This window comes from Dermochelys coriacea, chromosome 17 (assembly GCF_009764565.3).
Source record: "Dermochelys coriacea isolate rDerCor1 chromosome 17, rDerCor1.pri.v4, whole genome shotgun sequence".
NCBI lineage: Eukaryota > Metazoa > Chordata > Testudines > Dermochelyidae > Dermochelys > Dermochelys coriacea.
The window spans coordinates 24,842,475-24,866,818 of NC_050084.1; the positions used below are offsets into that span (position 1 = coordinate 24,842,475).

At 48.2% G+C, this 24,344-nt stretch overlaps 1 protein-coding gene across 2 annotated transcripts in view; it reads right to left on the reverse strand.

Moving 5' to 3' along the window:
• The window catches only part of STX1A (syntaxin 1A), a 313,611-nt gene that overhangs the window by 66,254 nt on the left and 223,013 nt on the right, over positions 1 to 24,344 (reverse strand). For both annotated transcript variants that reach the window (XR_006276192.1, XM_038376188.2), the window contains exons 4-5: positions 15,881 to 15,955; positions 7,834 to 7,907 (exon numbers count right to left, since the gene is read on the reverse strand). Coding sequence is in view for 1 of the 2 variants with exons in the window: in XM_038376188.2 (XP_038232116.1) it covers positions 7,834 to 7,907; positions 15,881 to 15,955 (149 nt within the window). In the remaining variant the exon portion in view is untranslated. The remainder of the gene's footprint in view (positions 1 to 7,833; positions 7,908 to 15,880; positions 15,956 to 24,344) is intronic.

Below are 24,344 nucleotides of genomic sequence, written 5' to 3' on the forward strand. Positions count from 1 at the left end.
TCCTGGGTAATTCAGATCCCATCCATCTAATATCCCATCTCAGGGGATTTGACCTATTTACCCTGAATATTTAAAGATCAATTACTTACCAAAATCCCATTATCCCATCATACCATCTCCTCCATAAACTTATCAAGTAGAATCTTAAAACCAGATAGATCTTTTGCCCCCACTGCTTCCCTTGGAAGGTTATTCCAAAACTTCACTCCTCTGATGGTTAAAAACCTTCGTCTGATTTCAAGTCTAAACTTCCTGGTGGCCAGTTTATACCCATTTGTTCTTGTCTCCACATTGGTGCTGAGCTGAAATAATTCCTCTCCCTCTCCTGTATTTATCCCTCTGATATATTTATAGAGAGCAATCATATCTCCCCTCAACCTTCTTTTAGTTAGGCTAAACAAGCCAAGCTCCTTAAGTCTCCTTTCATAAGACAAGTTTTCCATTCCTCAGATCATCCTAGTAGCCCTTCTCTGTACCTGCTCCAGTTTGAATTCTTCCTTTTTAAACCTGGGAGACCAGAACTGCACCCAGTATTCTAGGTGAGGTCTCACCAGTGCCTTGTATAACGGTACTAAAACCTCCTTATCCCTACTGGAAATGCCTCTCCTGATGCAGCCCAAAACCGCATTAGCTTTTTTCACAGCCATATCACATTGGCAGCTCATAGTCATCCTATGATCAACCAATACTCCAAGGTCCTTCTCCTCTTCCGTTACTTCTAATTCATGCGTCCCCAACTTAGAACTAAAATTCTTGTTATTAATCCCTTGACCCACTCTGGGCAGGGGGCTGGGAGCACCCCCATGATCCTAGCCCACACCCTCAGCCCTCTGCCCTGACCCCTGTACCCCCCAGCTCTCTGCCCTGATCTCTGCACCCCTCACACACCCCAGCCTCCTGCCCTGACCCCTGCACCCCCCCACACACCCAAACCTCTGCCCTGACCCCCCCACACCCCAGCCTCCTGCCCTGACCTCTGCATCCCCCCCACGACCCCAGTCCTGACTCCAGCACCCCCCACACATACCCAGCCCCCCACACCCCATGCCCTGACTCCTGCACCCTCCTCACACACCCCAGCCCCTACCCTGACTCCTGCACCCCCACACATACCCTGCCACCCCACCCCATGCCCTGACTCTTGCACCCCCCACATTCTCACCCCCACCGTGAGCACCAAACGGGAGCTCCTGCACCCCCCCCATTCCTACCTGCACCCCTCGCACCAAATGTGAGCTGCCGAGGTAAGCACTACACACCCAAACCTCCTGCCCCAACCATGAGCCCCCTCCCTCATTCTAGCTCCTGGCCAGACCCTACACCCCAACCCCCAGCCTGCTCCTTCACCCCCAGCCCTGTGCTCAGTGCCTTCCCATCCTCAGCTCAGTGCAGAGAGAGAGGAAGAGAATGGGGTAGAACCAGGGAGAAGGTAGACTCTATGGGGGCAGGGCCGGGATCCCAGACCAGCAGCGGGCTAAGCGGGGCCAGCAGCCGGGACCCTGGCTGGCAGGAGCTGGCGGACTGAACCCCAGACTGGCAGCGGGCTGAGCGGCAGTGGGCTGAGCTGCCTGCCCCTTGCCAGGTGGGGTCCCGGCCGCAGGCCCTGCTCAGCCCGCTGCCAGCCTAGGTGAATGGAACCCCAGGCTGGCAGAGGGCTGAGCGGGTCAGTGGTGTAAGATCAGCATTTTAATTTAATTTTAAAAGAAGCTTCTTAAACATTTTGAAAACCTTGTTTACTTTACATACGACAATAGTTTAGTTATATAATATATAGACTTATAGAGAGAGACCTTCTAAAAACGTTAAAATGTATGACTGGCACACGAAACTTTAAATTAAAGTGAATAAATGAAGACTTGGCACACCACTTCTGAAAGGTTGCTGACCCCTGCTTTAGGATCTCAAAGCAGCAGCAAAGGGCATATAACCAACATGTTTTCTTTAACAGGTCCCCTTAAAGAACTTTTATAACTTTACCAAGGAAAAAGTGTCAGGGAGTGTCTACCCTTGCAGAGTTACATTGCCAGCAGTTACAGTGCCGCTCAGAGAGCGCTGAAGGGAAACCGCTGTTGTGAGTTTGCACTGTCAGATGTCTGCACAATAGCATGTTCACACTTGCAGTGGTATTTGGAGCAGTGCACTCTGGGCAGCTATCCCACAGAGCATCTCTTCCTCTTCTGCCTCTAAGAGTTGTGGGAAGGCAAAGGGGGTCATGGGGCATCCTGGGTCCTGTCCCAGTGCCGCGTGATGCATTGCTTTGGATACCAACAATCCCTGTCCTTCTGTCCACATTTGGAGCCATCCTTCAACGGTTTGTGTACTGCGCGCTCTGCTTCTTCAGTCTGCAGGAATGGATACCACACTGTTGACCAATATGCTGCTCACTCTCCCTAACACATCACGAGTGGCAGTGGAGTTATTCCTTAAACTACAAAGGCAGAGGAGTTGGACATTGATCTTGCCATGTGTAGTAGCTATGACATGAGATTGCTTGTGGCATTCACAGAGGTGCAGACCACAGTGGAACACCACTTTTGGGCTTGGGAAACAAGCACTGAGTGGTGGGATCACATCATCATGCAGGTCTGGGATGACGAGCAGTGGCTGCAGAATTTTCAGATGAGGAAAGCAACATTCATGGGAGTTTGATGAACTTGCCCCAGCCCTGCAGCACAAGGACACAAAAATGAGAGCTGCCCTGTCATTGGAGAAGCATGTGGCAATTGCACTATGGAAGCAGGCTACTCCCGACTGCTATCGATCAGTTGCTAACCAGTTCAGAGTGGGAAAGTTGACCGTTGGACTTGTGTTGATGGAAGTGTACAGGGCCATTAATCGCATCCTTCTCTGAAAGACCATGACTCTGGGTAACATGCGTGACATTCTGGATGGCTTTGCACAAATGGGCTTCCCTAACTGCAGAGGGGCGATAGATGGCATGCGTATTTCAATTCTGGCACCACACCGCCTAGCCACCAAGTACATTAATAGTAAGGGGTATTTCTCTATGGTTCTCTAGGCATTTGTGGATCACCGTGGGCGTTTCATGGACATTAACGCAGGCTGGTCTGGAAAAGTGCATGACGCCGGCATCTTTTGGAACGTTGGCCTGTTCAGGAACCTGCAAGCAGGAACTTTCTTCCTGGACCAGAAGATCATCATATGGGAAGTCGAAATGCCCATTGTGATCCTGGGATTCCCTGCTTACCCCTTAATGCCATGGCTTATAAACCCATACATGGGGCACCTTGACAGCAGCAAGGAGCAGTTCAGCAACAGGTGCAGAATAACTGTGAAGTGTGCTTTTGGCCATCTAAAGGCCCACTGGCGCTGCCTATATGGGAGGCTGGATCTGGCCGATGACAATATTCCTATGCTTATAGCGACGTACTGTATGCTCCATAATATTTGTGAAGGGAAGAGTGAAAGCTTCACTTAGGGCTGGATCGCTGAGACTCAGCGCCTGGAGGCTGAATTTGAACAGCCAGAGACCAGGGCTATTAGAAGTGCGCAGTGCAGGGCCATAAGAATCAGGGTTGCCTTGAGGCAGCAATTTGAAGCTGAACTCCACTAATATTTGTTGCTATGCTCAGGAGTGCAGTGCTTGTCATGCTAGGAGGTGATTGTGATTGGTGCAGACAATGCCCTATGAAGGTTTAAGAAAATTGTCTGTTGCTTTGCAGGGCTCTGTTTGCTTTCAATTAATGGAATGAAGATTGCTTTCAAACCAAAACAATTATTTTATTAAAAAACAACAACCAGAGGAAAGAGACAAACAAAAAAACACATCAGCACTGTGGAGGATGGGGGAAGGGAGGGTACCAGGTGGAGGTGAGGTCCCGGGATGGTTAAAGATTTGTGTATGTCTAGGTATCATATGCAACCTTGTCCTCTGGAGTACAGTGCAGTGGGTACTGTACTTCAGCAGGGCTAAACTGCAGAGGGACGGATGTTGAGTGCAGTGGGTACTGGGAGTCTGCAGGGCTATGCAAGAGTGTGTTGGCAGTGTCTGGGGGGCACATGGGAAAGCGTTTTGTGACAGGGGCTGCAGGGGAGGGCAGGCACGGAGCTCTTTGCAGTGCTAGTAGCACCGTGGCACTTCATAACTTTTAATAGCTGTTCTGTGGCTTCGTTCTCGCGCACCGCATTCTCCTTTCGGTCCCTCTTCTCACTGTCCCACCACTCCTTCAATTCTTGTTTTTTGGCCACAGAGTGCATCATGACATCAAGCAGAAACTCCTCTTTAGTTCTTCGTGGCCTCTTTCTAATTCTGCGTAGCCATTCAGCTGGCGATAACAAAGAGGGAGGCTGGCCTCGCAAGGTCATATCTGCGAAGCCAAAATGCAACATTTTACAGAAGCAGTATTGTTTGCAACACACAGACCATTGATTCAGTGATTTAAAACACAGCCACTATTCACATACCTGTCACTAACTGGCTGAGCCCAGGCAAGCACACATGAGTCACAAGACCCACAATGCTGGTGAGTAACCGCAGGACCAGGGGAAATTAGTGTTCCAGGACCATACTGCACACTGGGCATGTGGCTCTTGGGGAGAGCCAGCACTGTAGAGGGTGTCATTACTGTCCCCCCATTTTCCACAGGTTGTGTTCATTATGGAAGATATCTCGCCGCTAAGGGTGAGCAGGGAATCAATGGAGGGTCTTCTCGAAGACTGTGGCTTCTGCCCTGGCCCTTATCATAGAATATCAGGGTTGGAAGGGACCTCAGGAGGTCATCTAGTCCAACCCCCTGCTCAAAGCAGGACCAAGCCCCAATTTTTGCCCCAGATCCCTAAATGGCCCCCTCAAGGATTGAACTCACAACCCAGGGTTTAGCAGGCTAATGCTCAAACCACTGAGCTATCCCTCCCCCTTATCCTTATGCATCTTATTTGTGCAGCAATTGTTCCCCTCCTCCCCCAGTGACAGTAGAGTGGCGCAGGAAAGTTACCCTTAATGGGGCAAAAAACAAAGCAGCTCTGCCAAAGAACCTACAGCAACGGATTGCCCAGTATCTCCATGAGAGTTTCGTGGAGATCTCTGAGGCAGATTCTCGTGAAGTGAGGGAGTCAATCAACTCTCTGTTCCACCGCTCAGACTAGGCATACAGTTGTACGCGTATCATACAGGCACAAGCCTGCTTTCTGCAACCCTTCTGCCCCCAACAACTCACTTCAGCAATTCCCAAAATCAAAGCCACTTACCAGGGGCCTCCTCTCCTGTTTGTACTTTGCCAACCTCCAACAGCTGTGACTGGCTATCCTCCTCTGGGGTAAAGAAGAGCTCCTGGGTGCATGCATCTCTGACCTCCAAATCATCCTCTGCCTCTGGATCCCCCGCCCCCTTCTCGTCCAAGATTTCCTCCTCCTGGCTCGATCCACTCTCAAAGTATCCACAGTGACCTTCACAGTGGAGGTAGGTTTGCCACCGAGTATCACATCCAGCTCTTTGTAGAACCAACAGCTTGTGGCTGAGCACTGGAGCGGTGGTTTGCCTCCTGCATCTTGTGGTAGGCGTTCTGCAGCTCCTTCACTTTGGCCCTGTACTGCAGTGTGTCCTAGTCATGGCCTCTTTCTGTCATTCATCGTAAAATCTGTCTGTAGGTATAATTCCTACAGCTGGTTCCAGGATTGGCAGCCTCCTCTCCCCAAATGCTGATGAGGTCCAGCAGCTCGGCATTGCTCCAAGCGGGGGATCGCCTGGTGTGTGGAGCAGGCATGGCCACCTGGAAAGATGTGTTGAGACCACTGCACGCATCACCGAGCAAACAGAAAGGGGACTTTCAAAATTCCCAAGAAATTTAAGGGGTGGGGCTCACGGTTGGTCACCTGAGGGCAGGGCAGTAGAGTTCAAACTGATGAGAGGTGAGAATAAGCATTGTGGGACACCTCCCGGTAGCCAATTGCAGCGCTGTAATCGACCAGGGTGTCTACACTGGCACCACGACACTGTAGCCACGGCACAGAAACCTGTATACCTCTCATCTGGGTGGTTTTTTTACAGCGCTGCAACTGTGCAGTTTCTGCACACTAAGTGGCTTGGCAGTGTGTACACCTCGGGAGTTACAATGCAGAAAACTGCTTTACTGCACAGAAACTTGCCAGTGTAGACAAGGCCTCAGAGAAGTTAGAGATGAGAATGATTTATTGGCAGTAAAACAGCCAATCTAATTGCTTCTCACACTATGTCAATTCCTCCAGGTAGGACTGGCCCAGCATAGGATTGTTCCCTAGCGTACATTCCCCAGGGCTTTCCCCAGTCCAATTTCAAATGATTCAGGGCATCAGTCCACTACCATTCCAGGTACCCCAATGTCTAGTACATTTCACTACTCCTAAAACTCCATGACATGAGCCTAAACCTGTTGATGGCCAGTTTATATCCATCTCCAATTTGCTCTTCTCTGGTACAGGAGATACCCTGACAGACACCTCGCCCAGGGCCAGCGCCCTCTAGTGCTACACCTTCCTCAGAACAGCTCGTTATGGATCTGTAAAAGATTTGACCATGGTGCCCACTACTGGAATATATAACCATTGCCTGGATATCCATGGATGTCCTGTAGATCAGCACTGTGTCCCCCTGTGACAAACACCCCACATCTCCTCTTCTTTTCTCAGCTCTTATGTTATCATTACTGTTGCTCACCTCTGGAATCTCTCCATCCATGCGTCTAAAACTGAACATATAACATGAGCCCTGGGTCTCCCTGGTGCTGAGTAGGGGGAAATAATCACCCCCCCTTGTTTCACCTGTTGCTCCCATTAATAGAACCCAGGGCAGCATTAGACTTACTTTTACAGAGCTTGATTCTAATGTACTTACAGCAATTTCCTCTTTTTCATTTGAAAAACCCTTGCTAATAAAGTAGCACTTACTGCCGCATTGCTGTGACAATACACTAAGAAACCTGCTAACTGAGAGACGGTGCCAGTTACCAAAGAAGTCCTTTGCAATGGGAGACAGAATTGTTTTAACTATTCAAACACTGCTATTTCCCAGGCTTGCAGCCAGGACGGTGACCCAAGAAGGGAGTGAATTTCCAGGAGCAGATTATGGGCCTGCAGAATGCAATCCAGAAGTTTATATTATAAACGTTTTTAGGGCATAAACATCGCTGCAATGTCATTCAGTTTTGACATCTCTTATGATCCTGCAAAGCATCTTTCCATGCTCTTTAAAGTGCACCGAGGAACCAGGTTTAGCACACACTGGAAAAGGGACCTTTCTGTCCCCAAAGTGCGTGTACTATAGTTTATTCCTTGGTTCAATAAAATCCCACTGGACCAGATATTTCAAAACGTGTGCAAAAAACCACACACCCGAGTTACAGAAGCCCTGATGTGTACACACATGTGAGGAATTGGATGCACATTCCCCTTTATTATATTACATACACAGATCACAGGAATCACATTGGGGCTTCAGGCATGCATGCTGGGGGTGCACAAAGCATGCACACTCTTTTTCAGACACATCTAGTTATCTGCCCCATTACTGTGAAGTGCTTTTCAGGGCTCTGGGCAGAATATCTGCAGCCTTCGTCTTCCATCACCTTCTGGGACACGTTAGTGCGCAAAGCTTGTCTCAACTTCCATCCTCCCAAACCAAGATTCACCAGGACAGAAAGAAAAGGAGTACTTGTGGCACCTTAGAGACTAACAAATTTATTTGAGCATAAGCTTTCGTGAGCTACAGCTCACTTCATCGGATGCATTGAGCTGTAGCTCACAAAAGCTTATGCTCAAATAAATTTGTTAGTCTCTAAGGTGCCACAAGTACTCCTTTTCTTTTTGCGAATACAGACCAACACCAGGACAGAGACTCACCTGTGTTTTCCTTATCCTCAGGTCAGCAGATGATCTATTCAATCCTTCCTCTTGTTCAATACTCTGTTCAATACCTGGTTGTGGACAGAAGAATTCAGCTTATTTTAGACTGTTTAGAAGAGAATAAGAGATTGTTCTGCAACCAATTCTAAAAGCCAGATACACGTGAATTAGAGACACATCTGGATCCCACTGCAGTCCTCATGTCCTGAGATACCGGCCCATTTTATCCTGGGCTGAAAGCAGCTTTTCTGAGGGCAAACCTCTAGTTCCAGCTGTCTTTTACATTTTCAGACAGCAGGACTGGTTACTAATTTAAACAGCTGAAGACTACATCTCTCTCTCGCTCTGCTGAGAAAGAGTCAGGAATGTAAAATAGAGAGTAGGAATTCTGTGCCCTGCACAGCAATGTCTGTACTAATGGACCTGCAACCCCTCCCAGGTTGGTGTCATCCACAAATTGTATAAGTGTATGGTCCACACCATTATCCAAATCATTAATGAACATATTGAATATATTGCTCTCCTTCGAGACCCCTGCAGAACCCCACTAGATACGCCCTCCCAGTCTGACAGCAAAGTATTGATAAGGACTATTCGAGTTCATTCTCTAAACTGTTTGTACACCTACTTTATAGTGATTTCATCTGGATCATATTTCTCTAGTTTCATAGAATATAGAATCATAGAATATCAGGGTTGGAAGGGACCCCAGAAGGTCATCTAGTCCAACCCCCTGCTCAAAGCAGGACCAAGTCCCAGTTAAATCATCCTAGCCAGGGCTTTGTCAAGCCTGACCTTAAAAACCTCTAAGGAAGGAGATTCTACCACCTCCCTAGGTAACGCATTCCAGTGTTTCACCACCCTCTTAGTGAAAAAGTTTTTCCTAATATCCAATCTAAACCTCCCCCATTGCAACTTGAGACCATTACTCGTTCTGTCATCTGCTACCATTGAGAACAGTCTAGAGCCATCCTCTTTGAAACCCCCTTTCAGGTAGTGAAACCCCCTTTCAGGTAGTAAAGTTTAGGGTAAGTTTAAGGTAGTTTGCTTATGAGAATGTCATTTGGGACTACGTCAAAGCCTGACTAAAATCAAGATCTGTCACATCCACTGCTTCCCCCATCCGACAGGCCAGTCACCCTGCCAAAGAAGGAAATCAGGCTGACCTGGCATGACCGTTCTTGACAAACTCAAATTGGCTATTATTTACCATCACAGGACCAACCCCAACTAAATCATCCCAGCCAAGGCTTTGTCAAGCCAGGCCTTAAAAACCTCTAAGGAAGGAGATTTTACCACCTCCTTAGGGAACCCATTCCAGTGCTTCATCACCCTCCTGGTGAAATAGTGTTTCCTAATATCCAACCTAGACCTCCCCCACTGCAACTTGAGACCATTACTCCTTGTTCTGTCATCTGCTACCACTGAGAACAGTCTAGATCCATCCTCTTTGGAATCTCCCTTCTGGTAGTTGAATGCTGCTATCAAATCCCCCTCATTCTTCTCTTCTGCAGACTAAATAACCCCAGTTCCCTCAGCTTCTCTTCATAAGTCAAGTGCCCCAGCCCCTGATCATTTTCATTGCCCTCCGCTGGACTCTCTCCAATTTGTCCACATCCTTTCTGTAGTGGGATGGGGACCAAAACTAGATGCAATACTCCAGATGTGGCCTCACGAGTGCTGAATAGAGAGGAATAATCACTTCCCTCGATCTGCTGGCAATGCTCCTACTAATGCAGCCCAATATGCCGTTAGCCTTCTTGGCAACACGGGCACACTTGACTCATATCCAGCTTCTCATCCCCAGGTCCTAGAGACTGTGTTTTTGCCGTGCTGTTTTTCCAACAGATCTCTGGGTAATAAAATTACTCCTGGGTCCTGTGTTTTGGATGTTTTTGTTTGTTCTAGAAATGCCTCATCTAGCTGCTCCTCCTCCTGATATGGTGGTCTGTAGTAGAACCCTACCCTGTTTTCTTATTTAGCTCTTCCCCACATATATCTCCAACCTCTCATCCTGGTAAGAGATCATGCTGCTCCTCTGAAGCTGGAATGATACCTAGCCGCTCTCAAAGTGACTTTGTCTGTACGGACCAAGGTATAAGAAAGTCATTAATGGACACTTGGTGGAGTCACTGTGTGCACCTCCCTCTCTGATAGATAATCTCTATAACCGTGCCAACCATTTTCAGCTTGGAAGGGGAGTGCACTGATATGGCTTCCACTCCAGAGCTGACCTAGAGTCACCACTGCATTTCTAAAGCATTCACATGAACTCCCCAATGGAACACAACATCATTTGCATATCGCTAGATGCAGTGAGAAATCCCAGAGCTGAAATGCCACAGCAAATGAGCCGAGCTCAAAGTGTCACAGAGACACTTACAAATAAAACCTGCCAGGTGGTTAGTCCCCTTCTACAGAAGGCCATGTATTAGGAAGTGACCCAGTAACACTAAAGGGTGGACTTTGGGGCTGTGCTATTCATTTCTGGGGAATGACTCAGACTCCAAGGCCAGAAGGGACCATTGGGATCATCATCTGACCTGTGTAACACATGCCATAGCATGTCCCCAAAATGATTCCTAGAGGAGATCTCTTTGACAAACAGCCAATCTGGATTAAAAATGGCCAGTGATGGAGAATCCACCACAACCACTGGTGAGTTGTTCCAGTGGTTAATTGTTCTCACTGTTTAAAATTTACACCTTATTTTCAGTCTGAATTTGTCTGGCTTCAACTGCCAGCCACTGGATTGTGTTAGACTTAGACCTTGCTCTGCTAGATTGAAGAGCCCAGGATCAACTATCTCTTCCCCCCGTAATCAAATCACCCCTTAACCTGCTCTATGTTAAGATAAATAGACTGAGCTCCTGGAATTTCTCAATATAAGGCAGGGTTTCTAATCCTTTAATCATTCTTGTGGCTCTTCTCTCAAACCTCTCTAATTTATCAACATCCTTCTTGAATTGTGGACATCAGAACTGGACCCAATATCTGAGCAGTGGTCACACCAGTGCCAAATACAGAGGTAAATTCACCTCTCTCCTCCTACTTGAGATTCCCCCGTTTATGCATCCCAGGATCACATTAGCTCTTTTGGCCACAGCATAGCACTGGGAGCTCATATTCACCTGATTATCCACCATGACTCCCAAGTCCTTTCCAGAGTCACCTGCTAAAAGCAGGACCTAATCCGCAACTAAATCATCCCAGCCAGGGCTTTGTCAAGCCTGACCTTAAAAACTTCTAAGGAAGGAGATTCCACCACCTCCCTAGGGAACCCATTCCAGTGCTTCACCATCCTCCTAGTGAAATAGTGTTTCCTAATATCCAACCTAAACCTCCCCCACTGCAACTTGAGACCATTACTCCTTGTTCTGTCATCTGCTACCACTGAGAACAGTCTAGCTCCATCCTCTTTGGAACCCCCTTTCAGGTAGTTGAAAGCAGCTATCAAATCCCCCCTCATTCTTCTCTTCTGCAGACTAAATAACCCCAGTTCCCTCAGCCTCTCCTCATAAGTCATGTGTTCCAGCCCCCTGATCATTTTTGTTGCCTTCTGCTGGACTCTTTCCAATTTTTCCACATCCTTCTTGCAGTGTGGGGCCCAAAACTGGACACAGTACTCCAGATGAGGCCTCACCAGTGCCGAATAGAGGGGAATGATCACGTTCCTTGATCTGCTGGCAATGCTCCTACTAATACAGCCCAAAATGCCATTAGCTTTCTTCGCAACAAAGGCACACTGTTGACTCATATCCAGCTTCTCGTCCACCATAACCCCTTGGTCCTTTTCTGCAGAACTGCTGCCTGGCCACTTGGTCCCTATTCTGTAGAAGTGCATGGGATTCTTCTGTCCTAAGCGCAGAACTCTGCACTTGTCCTTGTTGAAACTCATCAGATTTCTTTTGGCCCAGTCCTCTAATTTGTCTAGGGCCCTCTGTATCCTATCCCTACCCTCTAGCACCACTCCTCCCAGTTTAGTGTCATCTGCAAACTTGCTGAGGGTGCAATCCACACCATCCTCCAGATCATTAATGAAGATATTGAACAGAATTGGCCCCAAGACCGACCCTTGGGGCACTCCGCTTGATACCAGCTGCCAAGTAGACCTGGAGCCATTGATCACTACCCGTTGAGCCCGACAATCTAGCCAGCTTTCTATTCTCCTTATTGTCCATTCATCCAGCCCATACTTCTTTAACTTGCTGGCAAGTATACTGTGGGAGACCGTATCAAAAGCTTTGCGAAACTCAAGGAATAACATGTCAACTGCTTTCCCCTCATCCACAGAGCCAGTTATCTCACCACAGAAGGCAATTAGGTTAGTCTGGCATGACTTGCCCTTGCTCTTACTTAAGTTTTGGTTGCACTTTTCCCCTCACCTTCTTATTTATGCACTCCCTATCCGTGGCCCCACAAAGTCACGGGATCTCCTGGTCAGCCTCCTCCTGGCCCTAGCTAAAATGGCCATCTATAAAACCAGAGTGAGGAGGTTGGCCGATGGAGTCTCCTGTGACTGTGGGGCCTATTTCTGATCCTCGGTCCATTCACATATCTGGGCAAAGTTCCTCTGGGCGGCGTCCTCTGACTTCCTTGACGCCTTTGAGGAGCAGTGGGTGTTGTCCCGGGTTCTCTGCTCGATGTGTCCGTCCGGTTCCCTTCGTTTGACCCTTTGACCACACTCCTGTCCCTGTTATTTCATTAGTTGTCCCCTGTAATTTTTTGGTATCTAGGTCCTGTGGATCCCCCTTTTAGGCTGGGGGGATCCTTTAGCAGTGGACGGGCTTTGCCCGCCTACTTCCCGGCTCCCAATAGGATGACTTGCCCTTGGTGAATCCATGCTGACTGTTCCTGATCACTCAGAAATGTGACTCTGCACTCAGACGGAAAATGGGGATATGCTTTTTTCACTGCCAGATCAAAACGTGCTAGTTACAGATGTTACTGGGCCAAAGAGCCTGGGGAAGGGCATTTTACAGGCCAGCCATGTTTAATTCCTCCTTCAGGATTATGCACTATCTTGAAATCTACGGAATACAGGTACAATGGCTCCTGGAGAGGCAATGTAACTGCCTTCTTAAACCTACAGGACGCAGCCAATTCTTCCATTAAGAGGGCTGTGTTCACCCCCAAAGGACAAGCAGTCTGCAACTGTGCACTACGCTCACTGACCAAAGCAAGCTTCATCCCATATAAGGCCCTATATCCACTGCAGCTAAACTGTGGGTGGGCTGCAGTCTCCAGACACTGTGGTCACCCGAATCCTGGCTGGAGAGGCAGTGCAGCCCTGGCTGAATAGATCTCATGGGCTCCTGGGGGTTCCATGCTATTTGGCTCCAATGTGTTCTCTCCTAGTCAGAGCACCCCAGCATGCCGTAATGTCACCCTCAGGTTGATGGTCTCATTGTCCTCACTCCCTAGTTGTTACAAAGACTGATTCTTCTGATAATGGAAGCTGTCATAGAATCATAGAATCTCAGGGTTGGAAGGGACCTCAGGAGGTGTCTAGTCCAACCCCCTGCTCAGAGCAGGACCAATCCCCAATTTTTGCCCCAGATCCCTAAATGGCCCCCTCAAAGATTGAACTCACAACCCTGGGTTTAGCAGGCCAATGCTCAAACCACTGAGCTATCCCTCCCCCCGTCAATCAAGCTCACTCCATTCCCCTTCTGTGTTTCCCTGAGGCAGGAAGATGGCAACAAAATGGAGCATGCTGATGAAATAAGTTGACCTTCCTTGACTCTATGTCTGCTCTCTCCCCGCACCCCTGTCCTCCTCTCCAGAGCCCCATGTCTTCTCAACAGGGACCTTATCTCAGTCTGACAGACACAGGAGGGGAAAAATCTGTGTCTGGAAGATTCTGATTATTGTGCTGGACACTGGAGACGCAGCCTGTGCAGCTGATGGGGAACCTAATGAAGATGAGTCCATTTCCATACAGGTGATGTGAACCAAGGACAAGGTAGAACTTCTGTTCAGGAACCTTGCACCCTGCCATTGCACACACAAGGATGGCACCTCTTTGCCTCAACAAGCTAACTTGTTTTCCCTATTACCTTGTCAGGGATGTGCCAGCTCCACCTGCATATTTTAAAGAGGCCTCATGTCATAAAGCAGAGATAATTCCTTTTCACCCTCTGAAAGCTGCATCCAGTGCTGGGGCCCCAGGAAAGACCCCTCCAGCAGGTGTGTCCCTCACAGACCCCTTAAGAAATGCCACCAAGCTTTTGTTCTTCTCCCAGAGAGGATGACAAAGAGCCCCTGGCAAACCATGCTCCCTTGGGCTTGCTGCAGCCCTGTTCTAGCCAGCATCAGTGACAACCATGGGTCCAACACACATACCTGGTATTCCCAGCCCAGCCACTCCCCAGGCCCCTCAGCTTGCCTCTTGGCTCTGTGGGAGAGGTTCTCTTTCAGCCCCTGTGCTCCGAGAGTCTGTACAATGGAGCTATGCTCCAGCCCAGCTGCTTGTCATTCTGCCTCTGCCTGGTCCATTGTTAACCCCTGGCCTGTCCTCAGGCTGCAAAAGCGGGTTAGAGGACTAGAGAGAGTAATTTACGAGGGGAGATTAAAAGCAAAAGATGGCTAATGGTTGACAGAGGGTAACCTGAGAAAGGTGCAATCACCAAGACCAGTGAGCAAAATTGCTCAGTGTGGTTCAGTGGGGTACAACCAGGACTCACATACAAGTCTCAGATAAATAGTTCATTAAGCTGTCAGACTGCAGAGCCATCTCTCACCAGGAGTGGTGGGAGCCCCATGATGAGATATTTCCTATTAGACTGGAGAAGACACTAGTGAAGATACACTGTAGAGGCCCAGCTTGCATTGGCTGGGGATGCACTGGGCAACATACTATGGCTTTTCCTTCTCTAATTTCTCTGGCCCTTCCTACATTAGCCCACTTTGTCAATGCATGGAGGAATAGGGCCAAACCCAGGCAGGGTCCTGTGTACATCATAGCACAAAGGGACCAAACTGTGGCAAGCACCCTGAAATTCTACAGCCAAGTTAATTAATTGTACATCCATGAAATCCTTTTCACTCCCATCCTCCCACACTCACAGCACTATGGCTCACAGCTGGACAGATTCCTTCTGCAGCAAAATACTGAATTCTGTGGTTCCTGGGAAAATTCCAGATTCCACAGACACACGATCACAGAGCCCATAGGGCCCAGAGTAAGAGGGCTGGAGGAGTTCACACCTCTCAGAGCCATTGGTTTGGGCTCTTTACAGACCCAACCCAGGTCACATTTTTGAGGTTATTCTCATAACTGAAAGGCTAGACGTGTATTTTGGTAAAAAGTGAAAGCTGAGATTTTGGACACAATTGTGTGGCCCCAAGTGAATCCTGTGGCACATTGTGTACCCATGGAACTGCAGAACACACAGGGCCCTGACCACAGTTCAGTGAAATTAGTGTCAGTAAACCGGAGTCACTGCTCAGGAGACATGGGAACGGGGTTACGGTGACTCTGTGTACTGTGCCTGGCACACTCTGCGTGAGAGGATCCAAGAGCCCTTGCCATATGGCTCAAGAGTAGAGCTGGCTCTCTGCAGCCAAAACAAGCTCTAGAGATGCTGACAATGCCTACCTCTGAGTCTTGACCACACAGATGCACAGAAAGGAAAATTCAAACGCTCTACACCATGGGCTGGTCTCTGGTTTGTAGGACACAAGTGGGAGCCACTGGGCATGTCAGACTGCAGTGCTGAGAGAGGTCAAAGCAGCATAGCACAGAGAGAGAACTTGGAACAAAACCCCGGAGAGTGTAACATACAAGCCTCACACACAGTCATCAGAAGTTCATCTCCCATGTCTCCTGAAAGCCAGTGAGCAGAGACCCAAGGGGCAACAGCAGAGCTAACCAAGTCTGCAGGCTTACCCACTCCATGTGGGGCCTGCATACAGCTGTAGCAGTGCTGGTGCAGTCCTGGGAGCAGGCGTTGAGTCCAACAGGGACCCTTCAGGCAGCTAAGCGACAGAGGAGCAGCAGCCAGGAGCCAGTTCCCATGCTTTGCTGCAGACTAATACTCACTCTTTAACTTGGAGCGCACTTTGTTCGCTGTCTTTTTGATGTCAGACATTAATTCTTCGAGCTCCTCCTTGGTTTCTAGAGGGAGGAAGGAGAGAACAAAGATGGGTGCATTGGAGACACTGAGACACTGCCCCTGGCCCACCCCATCCTGGTCACTGGACAGGACTCAATCTACACCTGCCAGGTGATGCACTCCTTCCCACTGGGCTTGAGCATCCAGCCACTGCAGCACTCCTCCCTTCCCCCAGGGAGGGAGATCAGAGGGGTCACACTGCGGAACAGGCCAGGAGCTTCCTTCTTCGTGGAGCCTCTGCCAGCCTGAGAGCAAGACCCGTGGGACCAGAAATGATCCTGGGCTTCCCGCATACCTGTGTCAAGGCTTCCACCCAGCCACTGAGTGTGCTGAGCCTTGCTGTCAGATGCGTTAGGGTTAGTTGGGCTGTTCCCAAGTGTCCTGCAGGCACTGCCTGTCTGTGCTCAAAAATAGACTCCCACAGAACTCAATCACTTGGCTTTTGTCACTTGGGATCCAATCAGCAGGCAGGGGTCTTCCTACCTCCTTCCCAACCAGCAGGGAGAAGGGAAACGAACAGTCACCTGAGACCCGAAATGTGGCAGGCTAGCTGGGAACAAAGCAGGAGAGAGATGCTGTTCAGAGCTCTAGGCCAGGTGTGTGAGAGCAGTGGCACTGCCCAGGCTTCAGCTACGCAAACACAGCCAAGCGCCCACATAGAATAATAGATTATTAGGATTGGAAGACCTCAGGAGGTATCTAGTCCAATCTCCTGCTCAAAGCAGGACCAACCCCAACTAAATCATCCCAGCCAGGGCTTTGTCAAGCTGGGCCTTAAAAACTTCTAAGGATGGCGAGTCCACCACCTCCCTAGGTAACCCATTCCAGTGCTTCACCACCGTCCTAGTGAAATAGTATTTCCTAATATCCAACCTAGACCTCCCCCACTGCAACTTGAGACCATTACTTCTTGTTCTGTTATCTGCCACCACTGAGAACAGTCTAGATCCATCCTCTTTGGAACCCCCTTTCAGGTAGTTGAAAACAGCTATCAAATCCCTCCTCTTTCTTCTCTTCTGCAGACTAAACAACCCCAGTTCCCTCAGCCTCTCCTCATAAGTCATGCGCTCCAGTCTCCTAATCATTTTTGTTGCCCTTCGCTGGACTCTTTCCAATTTTTCCATATCCTTCTTGCAGTGTGGGGCCCAAAACTGGACACAGTACTCCAGATGAGGCCTCACCAATGTCAAATAGAGGGGAATGATCACCTCCCTCGATCTGCTGGCAATGCCCCTACTTATACAGCCCAAAATGTCGGGGAGTTCTGTATTAGACTTTTTCCTTACAGATAAAGAGGAACTGATCACAGAACTAAAAATTAATGGTAGCTCAGTACAAGTGATCATGACTTGACCCCATTCATAATGTGCAAACAGATTAAAGTCCAGACCTGTAATATATATATTGTGACAGGGTCAGGCCAGATGGCTATAGGAGAGTAATAGAAGGCAGATATATAAGCCCCAGGTTAAGTAGGTCCCTTTTCCCTGGGTAAGGTAAAAGAGAAGGTTCCAGAACAATCAGGAACCTTCTGGAGACAATTAAGACAGGCTGATTAGAACACCTGCAGCCAATCAAGAAGCTGCTAGAATCAATTAAGGCAGGCTAATCAGGGCACCTGGGTTTTAAAAAGGAGCTCACTTCAGTTTGTGGGGTGCATGTGAGGAGCTGAGAGCAAGAGGCACTAGGAGCTGAGAGTGAGAATGCGGACTGTTGGAGCACTGAGATGTACAAGCATCATCAGACACCAGGAGGAGGGTCCTGTGGTGAGGATAAGGAAGGTGTTGGGAGGAGGCCATGGGGAAGTAGCCCAGGGAGTTGTAGCTGTCACACAGCTGTTCCAGGAGGCACTCTAGACAGCTGCCTTCCACAGGGCCCTGGGCTGGAACCCAGAGTAGAGGGCAGGCCCGGGTTCCCCCCAAATCCTCCCAACTCCTGGTCAGACACAGGAGGAGTCAACCTGGACTGTGCATTCAGAAAAACGGCCAAGCTGAAGGCTGTGAAGCTCCAAGGCGAGCAAATCCGCCAATAAGCGCAAGACCCACCAAGGTAGAGTAGGAACTTTGTCCCTATATATATATATATATATATATATATATATATATATATATATATATATATATATATACACACACACATACACGATTCTTTAATAGCACCAATTTCACAAAGCTGAAAACACTTACGAGCCAAGCCAGCTGGGAGGAAGAATTTAATCAGAAAAATGACTATGGTAACTGGGAATTGTTTAATAACATCTTACAAGAAGCCCCAAAACCCACAATCCAGAGGAAAAAGACTGTGCTGGTTAAAAATCTATATGGTTTAGAGGGAAGTGAAGGCAGCTATAAACATTTTATATATAAACAAAAGAAAGAAAGGGGAAATTGATAGTAATGAATATAAATCAGAAGTTAGGAATTGCAGAAAATTGATACGGGAAGCAAAGAGACACAATGAGAAATCTGTGGCTAGCAGAGTTAAGGACATTAAGAAGCAAGTTTTTAAATATATTAGGGAAAAAAGAATTCTGACAATGGTATTGGTCCATTAATAGATGGATATAATAGAATTATCAATAATAATGCAGAAAGATGGAGATGGTCAATAAATACTTATGTTCTGTATTCAGGTAAAAAGTCAAAGTATATACTGATGATAACACTCTTCCCATTCCACTAGTATCTCTGGAAGATGTTAAACTGAAGTCAGACATTTTTAAATCAGCAGGTCCATGTAACTTGGATCCAAGAGTTTTGAAAGAGCTGGCTGAGCGGCTTGGACCATTAACACTGATTTGTAATGAGTCTTGGAGCACTGGGGAAATTCCAAAAGACTGGAAGAAAGCTAATGTGAAAATTTTTAAAAAGGATAAATTGGATGACCTGGGTAATTATAGGCCTGTCAGCCTGATATCAATCCTGGATAAGATAATGGAGTGGCTGATACATGACTCAATTAATAAAGAATTAAAGGAGGGTGATATAATTATTTCAAATCCACATGGGTTCATGGAAAACAGAACCTCTCAAACTAACTGGATAACTTTTTTGATGAGATTACAAGTTTGGTTTACAAAGGTAACTATTGATGTAATCTACTTCGACTTCTGGCAGATGTTTAACTAGGTACTGAACAACATTTTGATTAAAAAACAAGAATGATATAAAATTACCATGGCACACAATCAATGGATTAAAAGCTGGCTAACTGACAGGTCTCAAATGTAATTGTAAAGGGGGAATCATCATCAAGCAGGTCTGTTTCCAGTTGGGTCCTGCAGGAATCAGTTCTTGGCCCTAGGCTATTTAACATTTTTATCAATGAGTTGGAAAAAAACATAAAATCATCACTGAGAAAGTTTGCAGATGACACAAAAATTGGAGGAGTGGTAAATGACTAAGAGGACAGGTCTCTGATACAGAGCAATCTTCCTCGTCCCCAATCTAGTTCTGCACATACTGCAGGATAATGCGCGAGGTATTTGCAATGCTCATAACTGCCGCGGTGATCTGAGCGGGCTCCATGCTTGCCGTGGTATGGCGTCTGCAGGAGAGCAGGGTTGCAGCGGAAGTGGTGGCTGACGACGGATGCCACGAGAATAGATATTTATACAGAACGATGAGAGGATCTGCGAGGTGGATTCATGGCACCAAGAGAGCAGAGTTGCAGTGGAAGCGGTGGAGGACGAGGGTTAGCACCGCGCACGTTTTCCCAGGAAGAACACATGTACCCGGGAGCCCATAACAGACAACATGGACAAATTCACTATTGAAACAACAGCAGCAGAGCAGAGTTGCAGCGGAAGCGGTGAATGACGACGGTTAGCACCACGTACATTTCCCGAAGAAGAACACACGTACCCAGGAGCCCAATACAGACAACATGGAGATATTTGCTATTGAGACAATAGCAGCAGAGCAGAGTTGCAGCGGAAGCAGTGGATGATGACGGTTAGCAGTCCTACTGCACCATCTGCTGAAAGCAGTATGGTGGCCGCACAGAAAAAAGGCGCAAAACGATTGTCTGCCGTTGCTTTCATGGAGGGAGGGGCGACTGATGACGTACCCAAAACCACCCATGACAATGTTTTTGCCCCCACATGGGGAGCTTAACCCAGAATTCCAATGTGCGGCAGAGACTAGGGGGATAACTGTCAAGGTGGCCTGGAAGGGGTGGGGGAAGAGGGAAGCACCGGGCAGGGTGGTGGAGGAGGAGAAGAGGGAAGGACAAGGCCACACTGCACTTCAAAACTTATTGAATGCCAGCCTTCTGTTGCTTGGGCAGTCCTCTGGGGTGGAGTGGTTGGGTGCTGGGAGGTGCCCCCCCCCCGTTCTTGGAGGTCTGGGTGAGGAGGCTATGGAACTTGGGAAGGAGGACGGGTGGTTACACAGGGGCTGCAGCGGCAGTCTGTACTCCTGCTGCCTTTCCTGCAGCTCCACCAGATGCCGGAGCATATCAGTTTGATCCCCCAGTAGCTTCAGTATTGCATCCTGCCTCCTCTCATCTTGCTGCTGCCACCTCTCCTCTTGCTCATCCCTCCTGTCCTCGCATTCATTTTCTGCTTTCCTGGACTCTGCCATTGTTTGCCTCCATGCATTCTGCTGGGCTCTTTCAGTGTGGGAGGACAGCATGAGCTCAGAGAACATTTCATCGCGAGTGTGGTTTTTTCACCTTCTTATCTGCGCTAGCCTCTGGGACGGAGATGATGGGGGAGTGCTGAAACATTTGGAGCTGCGGGAGGAAAAATAGGGAGAGTAGTATTTAAAAAGACATATTTTAGAGAACAATGGGTCGACTCTTTCACGGTGAATAGTTTCAAACAGCTGTGCCCTCCTTTCCCATACCAAGCACCCGTTGGGTTGGCCATTTAAAAGGAGGGGCTGCGGTTTTTGGGTTAACGTGAAGCACAAACCCAACTAACCACCCCCTAGACCCAATTCTCTGGGATGATCGCTTCACCCATCCTCCCACTGCGTGATTAGTATCAGGGAAGATCCCTGCCAGCCAAATACGAACAGCTCAGTGTAAATGCCCCCCTCCCCCACCGCATGGCTAAAAGCGGGGATGATTTCTTTTCAGCCACAAGCAAACAGCCTAGCAGGAATGGCCACCTCTGAAAGTCCCCTTAATAATGTCCCTGGAGGATTTCCGCTCCATCCCCAGACATGTTAACAGACTTTTCCAGTAGCTGTACTGGCCGCGAATGCATCCCAAGTCTTCAGGGCAAATTAATCATTAAACATGCTTGCTTCTAAACCATGTATTATATTTACAAAGGTACACTCACCAGAGCTGCCTTCTCCGCCTTCAAGGTCCGGGAGCCCAGATTGGGAGGGTATTGGCTCCAGGGTGATAAACAGTTCCTGGCTGTCGGGGAGAACGGTTTCTCCACTTGCCTGTTGTGCGCTATCCTCCTCCTCCTCCTCATCTTCCTCGTCCCCATAATCCCTCATCCTGTTACGTGAGACTCCCCCCTTACTGGTGTCCACAGACAGGGGTGGGGTAGTGGTAGGGACACCCCTTAGAATTACTTGCAGCTCATCATAGAAGTGGCATGTCTGGGGATCTGACCCAGAGCGGCTGTTTGCCTCTTTTGTTTTTTGGTAGGCTTGCCTGAGCTCCTTAACTTTCATGTGGCACTGCTGCAGGTCCCTGTTATAGCCTCTGTCCATCATGCCCTTGGAGATTTTTTCTAATATTTTGGCATTTCGTCTTTTGGAACGTAGTTCTGATAGCACGGATTAGTCTCCCCATACAGCGATCAGATCCAGTACCTCCCGTTTGGTCCATGCTGGAGCTCTTTTGCGATTCAGGGACTGCGTGGTCACCTCTGCTGATGAGCTCGCCATGCTGGCCAAATAGGAAATGAAATTCAAAAGTTCCCGGTTCTTTTCCTGTGTACCTGGCTAGTGCATCTGAGTTGAGAGTGCTGTCCAGAGCAGTCACAATGGAGCACTCTGGGATAGCTCCCGGAGGTGAATACAGTTGAATTGCGTCTACACTACCCCAAATTCGACCCGGTGATGTTGATTTCAGCGCTAATCCTCTCGTCGGGAAGGAGTACAGAAATTGATTTTAAGAGTCCTTTAAGCTGACAAAAATGGCTTCGTCGTGTGGACGGGTGCAGGGTTAAATTGATCTAACGCTGCTAAATTCAACCTAAACTCGTAGTGTAGACCAGGGCAAAGAGAGAGAAAACACCAGCTGGACCTGCTGGAGAAGCAGAACCAGAGGCCCCTGACCCCAATGACTCCCATCACTCCAAAAATCCACAAATGGGAACACTTATTTCCTGCATACAGTGAGGACGACAATATTGCTGAATATCTGACTACCTCTGAAAGGCTGTGTGTAATACATGAAATCCCTGATGATAAGAGAGTTCCTACCTTGATTGTGAAATTAACTGGTAAAGCTCGAAATGTATTCAGTGGAATGCCTACTGAAGATGCTTTAGATTATTGTAAATTTAAAGATACTGTTTTGCGAAGTTTTCAGATTACCCCTGAAACATATAGAGTTAAATTTAGGAATCTTAAGAAGGATATTGGTATGAGTAATGGAGAATATGTAACCAAATGAAAGATTTGTTGGGAAAATGGATGAGGGATAAAGAGGTGGCAAGTTGTGAGGGAATGTTGGATCTTGTTCCTCAAGAGCATTTCCTAGATGTATGTGAGGCTGATGTGAAGCAGTGTCTATGGGACAAAGATTTAAAGTCTGTGGATGAGCTGGCTCTTTTAGCTGATGCCTTTGAACAGACTCAGGCATCTATTGAGGGCAGGCCACGGAAAAAGCGCTTTAAAAATGGTGGGAAGGGAGGATCCCATTTTGCCCCTGGGAAGAGAGAAGGGGGTTGGAAGCCTAAACATTCCCTTACCCCAAAACATTCCTCTACTGGTAACTCCTATCCCAAATCTCCTATAAAAGCAGAAGAGCCCAAAAGGTGCTATCAGTGTAATTCCACCGATCACCCGGGGAATAAATAACCTGTGCTAGGAGGAAGCAGGAAAAACTAGCTCATGTTAGTTCTGCTGTCCTCAACACAGAAACCCCCAAGCAATCGAAACCAATCATATTGGTTCTGTGAGATTAGCCTCTGCAGAACCAGATACGGAGCATGTTAAGGTTGTCAAAATTAATGGCAAGGAATGCTTGGGGCAGAGGGATACAGGGGCCCAGATCTCTCTGGTTAAGCAGTGTGTGGTCCCAAAGGCCAGTATGCTATCTGGCCAAATGGCAGAGATTGTGGGGGTGGGCGAAAGCAGATTCCTTATACCACTAGCTAAAATCCATATGGTTTGGGAAGGTTTGGAAAGTGTTTTGACTATGGGGGTAATAGAATACCTCCTAGTCTACTTGCTTCTTGGTAATGATTTTTTACGTGTAGTTCAGGTTAAAGTATTTGCTTGCAGCAGGAGGGAGTTTTATGCTAGGACCCCCAAGGGAAAGTGTCAGGTCTCAGGAACTGCTGAGAGAATGGGAGAGAGTCTTCTTGATTCTTCTGCAGCTGAGGGAAGCCACATGCTTCCAGGTGGGAGGGTGGTTGAGACCAACTCCTGCATTGCAACTGGAGGCAACACCACATCAGCAAGGGTTGGGGGTATAATGCTGGCCAGGGAGAGAACTGTATAGGTTGTAAACTGCCAACAGGTTGCAGCTGAACCAGAGACAAACCCAGCTCTAGGGAGCATAGAGTAATGTGTCCCAGAGCAGAGCCCAGGGAAGGGGCAGGGAATCTCAGAAACAGCATGTTTTATTATTGCTTATCGAGCTTTTAATGGAAATAATGCACAAGCAGCAGTTCTGCATAAGCAAGAAGACCTAGGGGACTGACTGTTTTATTGGAAGCCGTGGAACGCTGTGCATGCCCCCCCCATTCGGGCTGATGTAGCTTGACAGCTCTTGGGCCCCTTGTAGTGTGGGGCCCAAAACTGGACACAGGACTCCAGATGAAGCCTCACCAATGTCGAATAGAGGGGAACGATCACGTCCCTCGATCTGCTGGCCATGCCCCTACTTATACATCCCAAAATGCCGTTAGCCTTCTTGGCAACAAGGGCACACTGTTGACTCATATCCAGCTTCTCGTCCACTGTAACCCCTAGGTCCTTTTCTGCAGAACTGCTGCCTAGCCATTCGGTCCCTAGTCTGTAGCAGTGAATGGGATTCTTCCAACCTAAGTGCAGGACTCTGCACTTGTCCTTGTTGAACCTCATCAGATTTCTTTTGGCCCAGTCCTCTAATTTGTCTAGGGCCCTCTGTATCCTATCCCTACCCTCCAGTCTATCTACCTCTCCTCCCAGTTTAGCGTCATCTGCAAACTTGCGTATGTTAGAGCTGCCCCTGTGGTGCCAGAACTGACGCTGGGCTGGGTGGATGCAGCAT